The sequence below is a fragment of the Bufo gargarizans genome, unplaced genomic scaffold (assembly GCF_014858855.1).
Source record: "Bufo gargarizans isolate SCDJY-AF-19 unplaced genomic scaffold, ASM1485885v1 fragScaff_scaffold_728_pilon, whole genome shotgun sequence".
Lineage (NCBI taxonomy): Eukaryota > Metazoa > Chordata > Amphibia > Anura > Bufonidae > Bufo > Bufo gargarizans.
Window position 1 is genome coordinate 134471 of NW_025334175.1, and position 17640 is coordinate 152110.

Here is a 17640-nt window from a genome sequence, read left to right on the forward strand (position 1 = left end):
TTTGTCCTTCCCCATTCTTATTTTCCAGGTATAAACTGATGCAGATAGCTGCAGACACCACTGCTGGTCCTTACGGAAATTACACAGTCTTATTCTTGGGATCTGAAGATGGAAAAATTTTTAAGGTTCTCACGGGAACTACAGAAAACTCCACAGTGGAAACTGTCCTCCTGGAAGAGATCAATGTCTACAACCAAGACAGGTATGGGCTAGGCCTTCACTTTTTTTTTTGGTGCTGGATTACACAACTAATATATAATAAAACATTTTATAACATAGGTGTGGTGGGAAGATGGACGACGCGAGGATCCTAGGACTGCAGTTGGATCGAGGCAATCACGCCCTGTATGTCGCTTTTTCAAGCTGCATCATTCGTGTTCCTCTCAGTCGATGCGAATTGTATGGGACTTGTAGGAGGTATGTAACACTTGAAATGCCTTGAGGGCATCTCCAAGGGTTGTGGTTGGCAGAGGGTCTTTTTATGTCTATATCACCAATGAAATGTGCATATTTGAGCTAAAACACAGAGACCTGGTCCCTCTTATCTCAGATTCTACAATTTAAAAAAATTCCACCAGTTCTGCTGCCGGAATGGTACACGTTGCATGCAATAAGGGCTTCGTCAATCAAAGGAATGGTACATAACAGAGAGAAGAAAAGAGAACAGCGGCTTGCGCTGTATAAGTGGGCTGTATTCATTACAACAATCGCTTCACATCTATTGTTCCCACCAGTTGTGGAAGCCGTTGAAAAAAAATTCCCTTCTGTTCGAAGTAAAATTAACCAGCTCAGTAATAATCTCATTAATAAAGTCACATCACATGTGTGCATCTGAAGAACAAAGCAGCTTACAATTCACGGCTTGTCATTCATTCTCCGCATGCCCCTCAATGAGAAATCTCTTCCCCTCCCCCACCAGCGGGCAAATATGCCAGACTGAATAACCCTACCACAAAGTCATCAGCATTAGAGCCGAGCAATAATGTTTGAAGGGGTCCCAGGGTGCCCGCTGCTGCTGCTCCGGTGGCAGAAGGGGAAAAAGCTTTCATTTGCAGGCTCCTTATTGCGATGGGAGCCAAGAGAGAATTGAAGACTAAGAAAAAGCTTGCTTGCCAAATGCATCCCACTCAAGCCTCAGATCTTTGGAAGGCTGCCAGCCTAGCGTGGTGCCTACAGGGGGCCCCGATGTAAACGTGTCTGTTGATGTCGATGGTTCTTCAATAAGAATGGTTAACGTTCAGGGCTAATCTCAAGGCCTTCTTGTACAGGCCGCATACTATTTGCTTCTACATAACATGACTGGTCTTGAGAGTGGGTGGTATAAAGTCCAAATATGTCAAAGAACTAAAAAGTCAATTTTTTTCCATGCCCACAGAAGCTGCCTGGCATCAAGAGACCCTTACTGTGTGTGGTTAAAATCGGGGAACTGCGCCAATTACCGAGGTGATATAAGGTAATATATACCATGAAATATTCGTAACATAACAGCACTTAATGTAGACAAAGACTGTCCCCTAAGATCTAATTAAATGCATCTAAAATATGAAGAATCCATTCAAATATATATAAAGGGATCTACGTCTTTTGTTCCAGGCCTTTATATTACGGTTAAGATGTTCCACTGGCAGGGGGATGAAATGAGAGCAATTAAAATTAACTTGGCGTGTTGATAGTTAATTGTAGATACACCGTCATTATCACAACCCAGTAGAGTTTTCTGCCTTCGTTTATGTTGAATCCACCCCCAAAATGGTTGCCATCATTGTAAAGGGAACCACTCATGTCATTATGATTTTGTCTTTTGAGAATATGAGGAGATTTGTTCTGACTTCTCTTTGGTCTTCATGGTCATCGTCTTGTCCCCATCTTGTTGCTCGTAGTCCTCTTCAATTTTCCCAGTTTATATGAAAGTCCGTTAAACCTTCTTCTTTTGGTGCAACCGGCCTACCATCTAATGCATATGAGGGTGTGTACCGACTCTTCTTTGATGGGAGATGGTGGGGGAAGGAAGGAATCCAGGTTCGATTTCAGCAGGCTAGATTATTTCCTCTAATGGGAGAAGGCCCAATGCCAGAAGAGTCTGTTATTGACTTGTTCTTCTCTTACCATTAAAACACATGCTCAGCATGCACGTGTATGGGGGGGGGGATCAGGAGGAATAGCTGTTTTCTGAACTCAGCAGTCACCTGACTGAGCTCTAAGGGCCACCATTACATTGGCAGACAATCTGGCCAATTATTGGGAAGGAACGTTCGTAGGAAAACTCGTTCTCAAAAACTTACCCGTGTAAATGTGGTGCCAATCAGCCGACCAATGAGCAAATAGTGTATGTGAGTTTGAAAATGGCATATTTACGAAATAGGGGATGTGAAAGATTGATCGTAGTAACAATTGTTGCCCCCTCCCCATACACTTTTCATAGCCTTCTAATGGCCTTTCAAAAAAGTGCAAATCAACTAGTTTTATTATCGACTGGTGCTCGAATCAGGCCATGTAAAAAGAGCCTAAGGTGTAGGTCAAGATTTATAAGGTCTTCTAAAATTTCCAAAACCATAAAAGTTCAGTCTACTCAGTTTGTGGAAAGCTGGACATGATATAGTCAAGGATCCTACCACCCACAATCTTCTTAAAAGTCTTCACCCAAGTGTACTCCAAGATGGTTGCGATGTTCAGATAATCTTATATTGATGGGATTTTTTTTTTCAATTACTTCTAGGGTTGCATTTGAACAAGATATTGAGCAACCAAAGCATCGCGGAAACTGTCAAGGTGAGCAGGACACGTTCTAAAAAGATTCCACTATAGGTGATCCGTGGACTATGGGACACTTAAATATTGAAACACATTAGCCTGGTTGACCCTATCCAATAAAATGAAGTACATTTATTAAAAAGGTTGTCACATATGGTTGGAATTGGTTTCAGATATGATTTAATATGTCATTTGTAACGAGAAGAACTCATGGGGATTGTAGCAAACATAACAGGAGATTACTTTCAGGACATTAATGTCTGAGCAGATCTTACCATGGTAAAATGTGTGTCCTACAGATAGTTCTGTCTCGGCAGGAGGCCTCTGTGCCTGGGCTTTCAGACCGAGGCCAATGGGATGAAGCTGCCTGTATATTAACTTACGGATTTTACTCTCTCAGGTCTGATCTCCTATCTCATATTTCACGACGTTCAAAGCCTTCTGGGCGCATTACAAGACTCTGTTTTAATAAAGTCAATCTATACAGCCAAACCATGCTGGAACGTAAAGATCTCATTATGGGTTCTGACATTTACAAGACAAATAGCGACTGGTAGCTATTGTTCTCTGGTCTGATGCTGCTGTTATTTATTATCCATCCAAAAGGCCGCATTAATTTTTTACTTTGAGCTACGGAGTTTTATCTGCTTTCTAGTATCAGCTATCTTTATTATGGTCTGTTCCATAGACAGGAATGGAGCCGAATGTAAGATCTGATTGTTCTTCAAGGGAAATTGCACATGAAAAAAATATCTTGGTGGATTTGTATTTTTGCTATTCCTAATGGTTGAGAAGAATTTTTGTGCATTGGACATAACTATATCTACAGAATAAGTAGGACCATCGAGCACCGGATAATGACAATGAATTAAAATGGCTGCCTTTATGATGCCAAAAATAGTGTGTATGATGTCATCTACAACGCAGCCCTCAATGTAGATGTGCACATAGCGTAAGGCATGTGGAACTTGATTGACCTGAATGTACCCAATCTTGGATTTGAAATGGGGTCTTGCCATGCCACACCATACCTTCAGCGGACTAGGAAAAGACAAGGCCTTAAAAGGAGATGTTTTAATGGCCCCAACATATTTCAAACTAAAATTTTGTAGGAATTACAGACATTAAAGGGGTTATTCAGGTGTTCATTATTGATGACCGATCCAGGTGCTATTTGATACGTACCTGACCAAAGGCACCTCAAGTTGTATATGCCTGGTTTCAGGGTAACGACAATAAGGTAGTGTCTTACGGAAACCAAGATATGACTCGATACGTACACAGAAACTTTACACCCCTGAGGCCTTGATCCTGTTTAGTGAAAGATTAGCGGGTGATGAAATGTTCTAAAAAGACTCTTTATCTCCCAAAACTCTAAAGAGCGTAAAGGACATATTGTAGTCTTGAAGACAAGATTGGGATGTGTTCTGTAACCTCACAGAGTGGATTATGAGTTCACTACAGTGGAGGATTGTTCACGACTGGCTCCTGACTCACACTGAGCTTATTGACTTAAGCAAATCTGCGAAACGCGTCGTTCTTAAGATCGGCAAACGCTGTGATACTGTTTATTATTGTGTATCGGGAAGGAGGCATGAACCACGAGGCTCTCCATCTGAGTCCATGGGTGTCTTGTGATTTTATTTTTATATCTATAACCTTTTTACCTCAAAATTATATGAGTTCTTCATTATTTCTTCATCATGTATTTATTCATGTAGTTTGGAAATCATTGTATATGCAATACGACAATGTAAAGTACTTCTTAAATTTGAAATTTGGTGAAATTCAGTGTTATTTCTTAAAGGGGTCTTCCAGGAGCAAGGTATTGATGACCTTTACTAGACCATCAACATCAGATTGATATGGTTCCCCTCCTGGAACCCTCTTTGATCAGTTGTTTGAAGGAGAGTATAGGAGCAAGAGCTGTAACCTCTTCATTGTTGGGGTCCTCTACTTTCACATTAGCGTTAAACCAATCCGGCAGGCTGTTCCAACAATGGATTGGAGTTCTCCAGCCATACACCGCCAAAGGCCATTGACTACAACGGGCCCAGTGGGGATCCAGCTCCTCCCCAGGATAATTGCTGGCATTTGGTCAGAAAAAAGTGTTGCGCGCAGCGATTTCTGTCTGTCCGAATCCCAGCAATTATGCCAGGGCTAGGCCATCTTCCCTTTGGATATAGTCTATGGGGTCCAGCAGGCATGTGGAACTATCCGGATAAGCCGGATCTGGAGAACACCAGCAGGGTGTTCCTCTGCCGGAACAGACTTCCAGATGTGAAACTAGCCTTAGAAGCAGTGGGGCCAGGTAATTGTGCTTCGTCCTATTCAAATGAATTGGAGAGGTAGACCTCCACCAATCTGCTATTGACAGGGCATTAGTATCTTCATCCTGGAAAACCCTTTTAACATTGACTATAGCCTCTCCCATTTTTAATGGATTGTTTCTCGGTCTCTAAATTGATCTTTTCTTTTTTTGTCTCCATTCCAGATATTGTCACCGCCTCAGGAAGCACAGACATAGAAGGTGACTCTTCTTATGGTAACTTTCTCGTCCTTTTCTTTTCCTACCTTCTGTCACCCTTCCCTGCCCATATCCTGTCCTTTCCAATGCTGTTTGCTTCACGTCCATCACATGGTCTTTCACAAGAATTCTTATTACCCAGAATTTCCACAGTTCCTTGGGTAAGCATGAAACCATTGAAAACAAAATGCACGTGGCCAAACTGATCATGGATCAAGGCTGAAGGCCACGTGTGAACCAAAAAAATGATTTCCAATGGCAGTAGAAACAGAATGGTGGCAGTCAATGACAATGTGGAATTTTATGGGGTTTCCACTCAAAATCAATAGATAATTTGGTTACAAGACAATAACTTTTACAAATTCTTTTTTACCAGCGAGGCACCAGTAATCCCATCAACTCTTAAAGCAGTGTAAGGTTGTTGGTTCAACGTTCAATCAGGTTGTCTTCCATGAGAACAAAGGATTGGCCATGAAATTCAATATTTCCAGTGTTCTTCCCCTCGACATCATCTGTTGGGGAGATTGGGTACACTCCCATAAACATAAGACAGTGGGTGGGTTCAGCCGGCTTTGCTCTTGGGCAGCTTTGGGCCTCCCGAGCACACCCATATTACATATTCGCTATGTAGATCCACACAAGGACGTCCATATATAGGTGGCCCATACTGTACCTCTGATTACGTAATCCACGAGAAAAAGTTTTTACCATGTTCCTTGGGGTGTATGCTTTCAGGGTAGATCACAGCACCATGTGTAGGTCTAAAGTGCATCCCAGCCTCCATGAATAGAACTCAGGGCTCATGAATATTGCCCAGGGCTTTATGATTATTGGACTGCATTCTCTGAATTGTAATTTTTACAAAAATTTGTCAATTATTTCACATACGACAGAAAAGTATTATTTTATGTGGTTCTTCTAAAATGTTAAAGAGGCCAATGACAAAAAAACGAGAAGGAAAAATTTGTATCATTATTATTAGGATGAGAAGCCTGATTTGTTTGACGTTTTTTGATTTTTTTACATTTTCATTTTCGGAGAGCGTTCCATTTTCGTCATTCTCAGAAACTCCTAATGAGGAGCCCGTTAGCCCGCTGCTTGGGTGACATTCTCCTTGTCTTCATTACCGCCACTAACATTTTTAGCATTATCGCCCTATTACTGCCTGTCCACTTAAATTAATACTCAAGAGAAATGAACAGACAGTGCGGGGCCAAAAAATAAAGAAGAGAAAATGAAATTTTAATTAGGTCGTTGACAAAAATGACGAAGAACGAATTTGAACCGACACACTTAACTAACACGGGGATGGTTTTGGCGCTTAGAGCAGGCGGTGTCGGAGTATTACCGCGATGAGGATTAGAGGAGACAGCATATCGTTCATTCAGCAGGGCCCATCTTGGATCTTTAAGACGTCTCGCTTTAAGCTCAGATTTGTCAAGAGAAAGGTGTTTGTCAGATGGAAAGATTTACTGAAGTGTGCCATACAATGCGAAGGAGATGAAGCCTCAGTCAGATGATTGGAAACTTATCAAACTGGAAAAGGGGGCAGGGGATTCCTTAAAGGGGCTGTCCAAGATTTTGACGACATATCCTGAGGATAGGTCGTCAGTATGAAACACCCAGAAAACCCCTTTAAATTGACTAATACTGCTGATCTCAAAAGAGAATACAGATTTACTTTTTTTATATATTTTTTTTATTATATTTTTATATAAAATGTATGATAAAAATGTACAATTTAAAGGACAGAAATTCTAGGCGTCCAAATATTATTATTTTTTTTAAGCTAATTATGTGATGAAAAAAATTTAACAGGAACAAAACTGACCAAGTAAATGATATTATACGATGGCCATATGTTCCCCTACTGTGGCATTCGGAAATCAAAGCATCTCTGCCACCTTGTGTTAGAGCATGGTTACTGCAGCTCAGAGGTGTTGCTTTTTTTCTCCATTACTCTTCCCGCACAGCTATATTTTGAGTTTCGATAATAAAATCCTAACATTTTTTTACAAAAGTTTTTAACAAAAATATAAATGAAACTATTATTTGTGGTTCTGCTCCTTTAAGGGCCCACAGTAGCGCATAGGCTTGAGTTCTGCTACCAATATTTTTTGCTAGATTTTGAAAAATATATCTATATAAGATACGTGTATGGATGATACAGTATATATCTGGAGGCCGTTGTATAGTGGGCTCTGCATAAATGTCAGATTCCCGCATTGTCCATATGTTTGCATGCACAAGTCGAAAGCTTTACTTCATCACGTGGTGCAAATACCAATGTAATCGGCCTTTTAGGAAAAGGGGCGTGGCTTGTGGATGAGGTCGCATGGCTTTCTGATCTATTTCTCCGATTCACAGCGATCACAGCCATAATGTACTAGTGTAATATCTGAATCCCTAGTATTAATCCAGCACATTTAGCCTATTTGCACCATATTATGGAGTAATCCTTTAAATGTGCTCAATAACCCGGATGCCCTTTCAGTAGGGAATTGATGAAAAAGCTGTCTCCTCTTACACTGGGTTACTACGCGGTTTCCATATTGAGCTTCATTGAATGGTGTTCTGTAATTGTCCCATTAACCAGACCCCACCACCCCCACACCCTTTCCCCGCTCCCCGATAATCTGCACCTTATTCACCGCTATTGATGATGTTGCCTTTTGCCTATGTTTTATTATGTTTTATTTCTTGCTGGTAATGCAGGGAAAGTCCCGCCCAGCAGTGACATCACCATTGCCAGTGTTGACTCCCTTGGGGAAATGACTCACCCAGGCGGGCCTCACTACGTCCCGCCAGGTGTGACATCAGACGGTTACTACCAACGTTCTGCCTGGCACAATCTAAAAACCCAGGGTAAGAGGGGTATTCATTCTTTACAGCCCTAGGCTCTTGGTAGTTGAATTAAGTCAGATGTGTCGATGCTGCCGGTCAGCCCTGGCTTGTACCCAATGAGGTGCCGCATCCTCCCCACCTCCCGTTCATGTCCCCTCCACCCATCCTTGATGCAAGGCCTAACATCTGCTTTGTCCATCGTGTGCTGGTTAGATGTCCCCTGGCTGTGAGCAGCTTATGGCAGGCAGTGCATGAACCGTGCATGAGACTCCAGCACTCTCATTAGATGTGATAATTGTATTTGCGTTATAACTTGTTTGTCTTCATCTTGTTTTTTTTTTCCCTGGAAGACATCACGCAGCGACATTACACAGTAATGAGTCATAAAGACGCATATGTGCAGGGGGCTCCAATAGTTTTGATGTGTTTTTTTGCATAAAGAAACTGAACTCTTAACTCCATTTCATGCTTGAGAGAAATTGACTATTGTGTTCCTCATCAGAATGACAAAGAATTCCCCTCCCATGATCTCTCACCCTTCTCCAGCCTTGACCCATACACCAGAAATTCCCTCTCCTATTGCCTCCTTCTTCTGGGTCTAGACAAAGTCTGGTTTGAGCATGTCTCAGAACCATCTGAGAATGCATTTTCAGTGACTTCTGTTGGCAAGATGCTTCTTAGAGTTCTATGAGCTAAAGAAACCAAATAAAGATGGTTGTAAGGCGTAGGAATTGCCTGAAACTCCAACCAAAGCTAGGCCTTTCAATTTTAGATAAACAGCTTCTGTTTTGACCAGTAGAGAGAGGGAGAACCCAGATGGTTGCCAAGAAGCTACTGAGAGCTCCAGAAGCTAGAAGACCTCCAATTCCTAAGGTACCCAAGGTGGTTAATTGTGAGAAGTAGAAGACAGCTTAAACGCCAACCAAAGTCAAGCCTTCAGGTTCTGGAGACTTCTTCTTTAAGTGTGGTTCTCTCCAGTATAGGGCTAATGAATAATTAGGAATGTCCATATACATTAGTTGTATGTAAGCTGACCATATACATTAGTTGTATGTTGGTCAAAGTCAATTAAAACAACCGAATGAAGGGGGTCAGGCTAGTGGTGAATACGACAGGCTAAACCCTTAAATCCAAAAGAAAATCAAAAAAGTGGGTAGCTCATTAATACTTAACATTTATTAGTGTTATTAGTAAAATAATAGGCCCTTTTATAAACCTTAAAAATATGATTAAATCTATTGTAACCTATTTGATGCATAGGTATCTATAGATAGCATTGCTATCAAGAAGAGGGAGGGGACCACAAAAATGCAGGGATAGCCATATACTATAGGTTGAGAGGAGGAGATGCAAAGTGAGAAAGACACACTGCTGGGTCGAAAGCCCTAGGTGTCCCTTACGCTATCTCCTTATCCCCTAAACCACGTCACCCTACCTAGACATGGACTGCCCAGCTTTGCCCGACAGAGAGAAAGTAGTTCTGTGGATCCCAAAAAGCAATGGTAACGGCTAAGGGAGGACAAATAAAGGGCAAAGAGATTATACAGGTTGATGCGGACTAAACTGTATCACAGTGCGGCTGAGATGGCCTGTAACAGTAAAAACACGCACCTCCCTAGGGTCCGTACAGAATCCCTTAATAAAGATCAATAAACAAAAGGTTTATAAAAGGGCCTATTATTTTACTAATTACACTAATAAATGTTAAGTATTAATGAGCTACCCACTTTGTGATTTTCGTATGTTGGTCAAACCCTCCAATTTCTGCCGGGTTGGAAGACCATCTAATGTGTGTCTGAGTCTCCCAATACTGCCCCAATGGGGAGCTATCATGGGAAAGAAAGGTTGGGCTCCTCTCTCCCATTCACAATCTGAGCAAGCATGTGTATGGGGGTGGTGGAGTTGTAAGATGAATGAGAGTTCCTCTGACAGTTATTTCATGTGTATGACCAGCTTTAGTTTTGGTCTCATCTGGACACTTGAAAATACATTCTCTTGCATTAGGAACGTTGACAATTTAGACATTTTTTACAGAATTGGCAAAAATGTTCCCATCTTCCTTGAATAAACGTCATCCACCTTCCCTGCTGACAGTAAAGTAAACATAGACCAAGTGTACATGCACCTGTCCCAGAGATAACAGCAGCCAACTCAAAACTGCATCAATCTCCGGGGAAAAAAGGGGGAAAGAATTATAAAAATGCAACTCGTAGATCTTGGACTTGAGAAATAATTAACTGCCTTCTCTTCGTCCCCGAAAGGCTTGTCACCTCAGTATGAATAGGGTTAAAATAATTGATTTGAGAATAGGATACTGAGAAAATGCAATTTCATGACCCTTTCCCGTTGAGGAAATGATTCCAAGAATGTCAAAGCTTTAAGTAAAAAAAATAATAAAAAATCCTGAGTGGGGAAAGGATTAGACGGAGCCTGCTGCTGTCCATGGAGGAGTTGGCATGTAATTATTAGAGTGGTATATTAGTTTATGTGATTGCCCTACCTGCTGTCGTGGCTTTGAAGGAGAGAGCTCATTACTTCTCGGCAGCTGAGCGCTCTCTGGTTTGATTGGCTCCTGCATGAACAGCACTCTGCTTTCGCCGGTTTGAATGAAGCTGTCTCGGGGCCTCGGGCTTGGCTCATGCCAGGCAGTCTTTAGGGATGAAGGCTGGTAACATTAGCTAACGCAACAATGACTGAGACTCAGGCTTTTTTCATGGTTTGAATGGCGCCGTGCATAGATTTTCCAAACTTCTTGATGTCTGACGCGACTCCGCAGATTCTTCCACTGGAACATCTCTTTGGTCTCTTTGCGACGTGAGTCAGACACGAGAGATAGCGAAAAGAGCTGCAAAGGCAAGCAGTGTCACTGTGTGCTACAAATAAATAAAAAAACACAGCTTCTTAGAGGAGATCTTCAAAGGAACCTCAAGTCACCGAGAAGAATGGGCTCAGATTATTAGCTTGCTTGACTCATGAAAAGTAGTCACTAAAGGATATTTAGTCAGACCGATCCTGGCTATACAACGGAATCAATGGATGAGCATAGTAATTAGGGGCATCAGGACTGCAGTTGCTCCTATGCCTGAAGCCCCCATGCCATATAAGAAATCAATGAAGAGTAATATGTAGAGTATTTTTGTATATTTCCCTCACCTGACACTACTTAGTGTTAAAAGGTTAGCCCATATTGGACATTGATGGCATATCACTAGGGTACGCCTTCAGTTTCAGACTAGCGCGGGTCCCACCTCTATGAACCACTCCAATGTCCAGAACAGGGTCCCTGCAGTGAAGGAGAGATCACCTATATGAGAGTTCCTGAAAATAACTACACGTCGGGTCACCTATTTCCAGCTTTCCAATAGCGGTGAATGAAAAGAGATGGCCAGACGTGTGTGGCGAGATACACTCTCCGTTCACCGCTATGGGAGCCTTCGTTATCAGTGAAGCACCCTATCATTGTAGTATGACATTACTCTTGACATCACACCACTCAACAATATCATACAGTGAAGGCCAGTTAATATTGGTTTGGCCAACAAAATGCCTGCCTTTATACTGTTCATTTATGAGGTACTTCTATATCCATTGTCCCTATGACTTTGCCATGAACCCACATGAGCTCCACCCTCAAGATATCCACCCCAGTTATGTAGTATGGTGGCTTAGACTAATCACTAGTTATCCTGAAGCTTTCAAACACACGTAAAGAAAATCTTAAAGCAAATTGTGGCCTACTTAGATTTGAAGTAGATGTTTCGTGACCAAGCAAATATTTGATGGGGGGATTATTTGGGGCATTAGTTAAGCGTAGAACAAAATTTATAAGTCTCACATGACCAGTAGATATGAACACTTTCAGTTTCCACCCCCAGACAAATCACCAAATTCCACCAAACATTTTAACATTTTTAGTTGCCCAGTCAGCCACTCATCCTGTTTATCATCTTTGGCTTCGAACGTTGCGCTGCATTGAAACCCTACGCTGAGACTCTACAGATAATTGGACTCTTGGCTGCTCCATTACTTTTTGTTGTGTTTCCTTCCTGCAGAGATCTCTAGGGAGCAGACAAGGTTTTAGAGAGGTTTTTGTTTTTTGTTTCTCTTCCTTTCTTTACCTGAACAGAATTGTAAACTTGATTTTTGCTTCCTCAATAAACAACCTTTGGTTTTTCTGACTAGAAGCTTGGAGCAAAAAAAACTACCTAAACACAAAAAGTATAAAAAGCAACAGCAACTTCAGACTGTAAAAGAGTTAAATAGTATTAGAAAATATGAAAGGACAATTGTTATTAGGATTCAGGCGCATAGCTGTGGCGGTGGTTGGGTCATGTGCTTGAGATGATGGCAATAAATCTCTCAGGACAGGTCTAGCCTTGTGTTGGATGATACCCTGTGCAGAACAGTCCATCTCCCTATCACATAGAGAGCCCAAATAACATTTTTAAACAGTTGCCTAAATCACAATGCGTAAGTACTGTAAATACCACTATACAGTGCTCAAATATCAACGACGTACAGTCACCAAGTAGTTGATGGTGCATCCTGTTGGACCACAGATGTCACACACCCCTAAGACCTGCTTTGACTCAGAATATTTAGTGGGCTAGGGTAGAGGACTTAGGTGAAGCAAATGCTATTAAGGTATTTTTGGACCATACCTAAAGGTTTATGAAATTATAAAGGTTCTGAAATAAGACTTTCTAGGGCCCAGAGTGTCACCACCTTATACATTCATAATTCACATCCACAGATGTTGACATTCAGAACACAATAAATGATGTCACAGCTTGGCAATGATTATGTCATCAATCCCAACTCGGAACCATGTAGTCATTGATTTCTTTCTCTTCTCTCTTAAAGGTAAACATCAAGAGGTCATGGGAAAGGATTCCACCAAGACAGTCCACTTCACTTTCCTTATTGGATGTGTCTTCGTAGCCTTTGTGGTTGGAGCGATCTTTTCTGGTCTATTTGTGTCTTGCTACTGCAACCACATGTTTCAGAAAAACAAACACAATACGAAAGACCCAGAATCCAATCTTCAACGTCCTCTGTCCCTGAGGAGTCTGGCAAAGGAGGCCACTTCAATAAAACTCTATACCACTCTTCTTCAAGGTGACAAAGAGCAGCCGGCAGAGACAACCAAAGGTGGAGGCAAGGAACATCCAGAGCTCCAGGGTCTTCCCACCCCAGAATCCACACCAGAACTGCCAATGAAGAACCTAAAAGCCTTCAAGAACCAATGGGAAAGAAACCAAAACTGTAATAATGCTAAAGAAATCCAAAGCAAGAGTCCTGTGTTTCATTTCCCCGTCTCAAACTCCCAGGTATTCCAGTTTCCTAGTACTGTGGTCCTGCCAAGCAGCATGCACGGATATGACCAACCTCTTTCCAGCTATGCAGATGATAAGAAGATACCCAACTCTGAAAGGGCTTTAATTCGTCATTCACAGTGTTATCTTCCGAAAGGCAATGAGCTGACCACTCTTGACGAACTTCTAAAACACCTTCCAGAAGATGGTGGATCACCAAGAAAAATGTCAGGAATGATGGCTTTAAGCCCACAAGCAGTCAGTCCTCATTCACCGGTATCATTCATGAACAGAGTACAGCCCCAAATTCCTGACACTGAAAGTGCTCCTTACTATAGCTCTTCAACGCTTCCAAGAGACAGTCTGCCCAGGAGACTGGACATCCCACCAGATGTTACTCCTCAGTCATGCTTGGATAAACAGTCCAGACACCCATCTCAGAGACATTCTCTATCCTCTGGACATAAACACATGAGCATAGGTCCAGGAGGGCAATTGGTTTCAAGGCAGCATAGCCTAGGGCAAGGTAGCAGACAACATCCACCTCCTCTCCTCACAAGGATGCATTCAACAGGCACCCCAGTACCTATGGATAGCCACAGTGTTTTTCTGTCTCGGCAGCACAGTTACACAGAGCAAACCCCAATGCAGAGGAGTATGGTGAAAAGGACCGTGTCCTTGAGACCGGAGATGTCTTCAACGCCTATGTTCCTACCATCTTCCCCAGTAAAGGATGGGAACCAGTTTAAGTATTAATAATGATCACTTCTGGGAGTAATACCAAACAGATGGCACTTCTAAACTTTTGAAATGTGAAAACAGATGCTATGAAATTTGCCTTGGTGTTCTAAAACTCTAAAAGAGTGCTTTAAAAACATCTAATATCATCTCCAGCAAACAAGAATGTAGTGTTAAAGGACTGGAGAGTGGTGAGAAGAGATAAGATGGACTAAGCCACCAACTCCCCCCTCAAACGACCTTACTTAAGGTCATGGTGGGACTCTATGGGGTGGTAGACATCTGCTGTTCATTTTTAAGTATTCTACCTAGCTACGCTGTTTTCCTCTACATGGAGAGCATGATCTGTTGACCCCTGTTGATGTCCAGTGACCTTTTCTTGGTCCATGGTTAAGGAGACCATTAGTTAACAGTATTAGGAGGGCAGTAACATCACAGATCATAGCAAGCAATGGATCGATTCAATGGACTTTACCTGTGTCCCTGAGCCGTCTAATACCACTAATGAGGAACGTGGAACGATCCGTCAGAAATGTCCCGGATGCAGTTGGATACATGGAGAGGATACCTCAAGAGGAATAGATCAAATGTAAATTAATTTATATATACATCCATGTGTATATATATAAAGCTATATATATATATATATTTCACAACCTAACTCCATATAAAAGGAGGTTTAATACCCTACCGTGTAGGGGCGAGAAACTCACTTCTATATTAATATTACTGAAAAATGCATAGATTGAATTAAAAATATTGGAGAATAGATGTTGGTGCGTGAGCCAGGTTATAATATGACCCATCCATTTATTAAGATTAAGTTACAATGGTGGCCCACCGCATTAAGATTATCTCACCGTATTGCAAGTCAAGTCTCGTCTCAGCTGTCCTTAAATCCCCATTGACTTACTGTACATGACTATAAATCTTCAGGATCAGGGTGATGTATGCCAGCCAAAATATAAGCACTATGTGCTCACATTGAAGGGGGCTCCAACCGATGCCTCTTATGACGAGCGTCCGGACAGAGTTGGCCAAGACGTCAAGTTCCTTGAGAAGAGAGATGGTTTTTTGGCCTTCCGACTCTGTCGTTGTTTGAATCCAGTTAGCTCAATGGATAGTCTGTGTACATGTGTGCCTTATTTCAATCTAGTATTATGAACAGTGCGATTGTAGCAACACGAGTCTGTATTTATTTTGTCACGGAGTGGTTATCATTTTTATTTCTAAGGGTGCTTTTTGAGGTGTCACAAATCTCCACTTGACGCTGTCGGGAAAAACCTTTTCTACAGACAAGTTCAGGACTTTGGGTGCTGAGGTTTCTGATTAGATTCCAGTTTCCCTTAGTTCTTTATTTTCTTGGGTCTTGTTCAAGAGAAACTAATTCTCCATCAGTTGGTCCTCAATGGCCTTCAACAGTTGCCACCATAGATCAATAGGTCATAAACATACCTTACTGGAAAGATCTCCAGGTGTTTTGGTGTACAGTTGGGGCAATTATGGGCCTGATCCCAATTCCCCTACCTCATGAGTGGTGTGAACCTATTCACGGTTTCCCTTCTCTACAAGAACTATAATGTAAGCAAAAAATGTATGGGGGGGGGGGGGCACATCTACAAGGCATGGGGATACGTCCAACAAGCACACTGAACTCTTGTCCATATTGATTTTACCAATCAAGCCCTATCTCCGACTTTTCAAAAATTATACACAGAAGTCACAGGATCTTATGAAGAACGCACATGAGATATTATAAATACAGAACAATTCCAATAAAATTCGATCAAAACATGCTAGTCACTTTTTGGCTGGGTGCAATATGGTTGCAATTTTCAACCTTAATAGACAGGTATTTTCCACACCAAAATGGGATTTTTTTTCTTTCCCTTCCAATTTTTTTAGGCCCATCAAAAATTCTGTCAATTATTAAACCAACCCCCAATGAATTGTCTTGTACCGTCTTCCAGAAACAGAGCCCCATCTGTCGACAGGTTGTGTCCGGTAGTGCAACTCAGCCCCATTAAACTTAATCAGAGACCAGCTGCCACACCAAAAACAGCTGGTGCTCAGACGTGGGCTGTTTTTGAAAAACAGGTACTAAGAATCCGTAATAAAAAAAAAAGACTGTGAATGAAAGTAGGGATAAAAAATTAAAAATTGGCGTGTATCCAGACAGAGATTGGCTGCTTTTCTTGTGCTAATTGATTTTTACATAAACTAGTGAGTTCTGGATTAATTATAAAACGGGTGACAAACTCTGAAGATTGCAGACATGAGCGCTGACATTTTCCTTCATTTCCAATTAAATCACAGCATAAGTCGTAAACATATACAACACTTGTAAAAGGAAATTTACCGTGCAAAAAAATACTGCCAATTTTTGTATCTACAGTTTTTTCAAGTTGTCATCATATCTTTCTTTGGTCAATATACCTCCCGGTTGTGGAAACAACTCCAGATCATACAGTCGGAGAAATGCAGTATTACATGGAATGAACGGCCAAGCAATAATTGGACGGGCCCAGCCATACCCCGGAAAGACAGTGGGTTGCATGGAAAGGGGTTGTCTTCAGGAGACAACCCCTTTAAGGTGCAGCTCTTACCCTTGCAGCTTTCCCCATCATGATGACATTTCTACCAATAACGAATTAATCAAAAGAATTGTAAAATTAAAAAAAATAAAGAAAAAAGAAGTAATATTACTTTAAAAACAAGTAAGTATATCTTAAGTAAAAAGTAAAATAAATAAAAAATTCAAATCCATTTAAAACTGAAGAGGTAGACAGTTGTCCTCTGACGAATGTCATTAGATATTGAAAAACGCTTCCTGTGACTTCTCTTCAAAATCTAGCAGGTGCCGACACACAGTGGAAGCAGCCATTTTGTAGGGTAAACCAGCAGAGGGCGCCATTTTGTGGGTGATTCCAACCGTACACTTTATTAATGGGTAATCATCACTTTTTTTGAGCATGTGAACAAAGATGGCAACACACAAGGTGTCCACCCTCCAAAACTGAGGTCACGAACGTTCATGTCTATGGCAGGTTGCTGACTTTTTCACCCTTGCACCACGTATAATAGTCCGACTGAGCTAAATTACCTGTTGTCCCTCTGTACTGACTGACGTCATCTGCATTTTTATAAAGACAGTGAATGTAAAATTTGTAAAAAAAAAAACATGAAATAAAAAAGTAAGAAAAAAGATAAATGGTTAAATGGTGTCATCTGTTAATCGAGTGGATCTAAAGGGGCTGTACACTAAGAAACTGTATAACCTAAGAAATAACACTTCTAAGTTTATTGTCTTGCCCAAGCCATTTACTGCCGCCAAGTAAGTGAGCCTGGACAATAGTTGTCACCAATAAGAAAATAGAAAATCATGATTACTGTCATGTTCAATGCAGACCTCAAAACACATTACAGGTATACTGGGAAAGTAATAAGGAAATTATGTTTTGTCCC

General features: G+C 41.4%; 1 protein-coding gene across 6 annotated transcripts in view; it reads left to right on the forward strand.

Annotated features, from left to right (window-relative positions):
* The window catches only part of SEMA6C (semaphorin 6C), a 146804-nt gene extending 129424 nt beyond the window's left edge, over positions 1-17380 (forward strand). For 3 of the 6 annotated variants that reach the window (XM_044273546.1, XM_044273547.1, XM_044273548.1), the window contains exons 14-20: positions 29-202; positions 280-417; positions 1376-1453; positions 2717-2769; positions 5246-5296; positions 7994-8143; positions 12986-17380. In XM_044273546.1, coding sequence (XP_044129481.1) covers positions 29-202; positions 280-417; positions 1376-1453; positions 2717-2769; positions 5246-5296; positions 7994-8143; positions 12986-14193 — 1852 coding nt within the window. In that variant the 3' untranslated portion in view covers positions 14194-17380. The remainder of the gene's footprint in view (positions 1-28; positions 203-279; positions 418-1375; positions 1454-2716; positions 2770-5245; positions 5297-7993; positions 8144-12985) is intronic. The other 3 variants (XM_044273549.1, XM_044273550.1, XM_044273551.1) reach the window with 3 other exon arrangements.
* Positions 17381-17640: the final 260 nt, after the last annotated feature.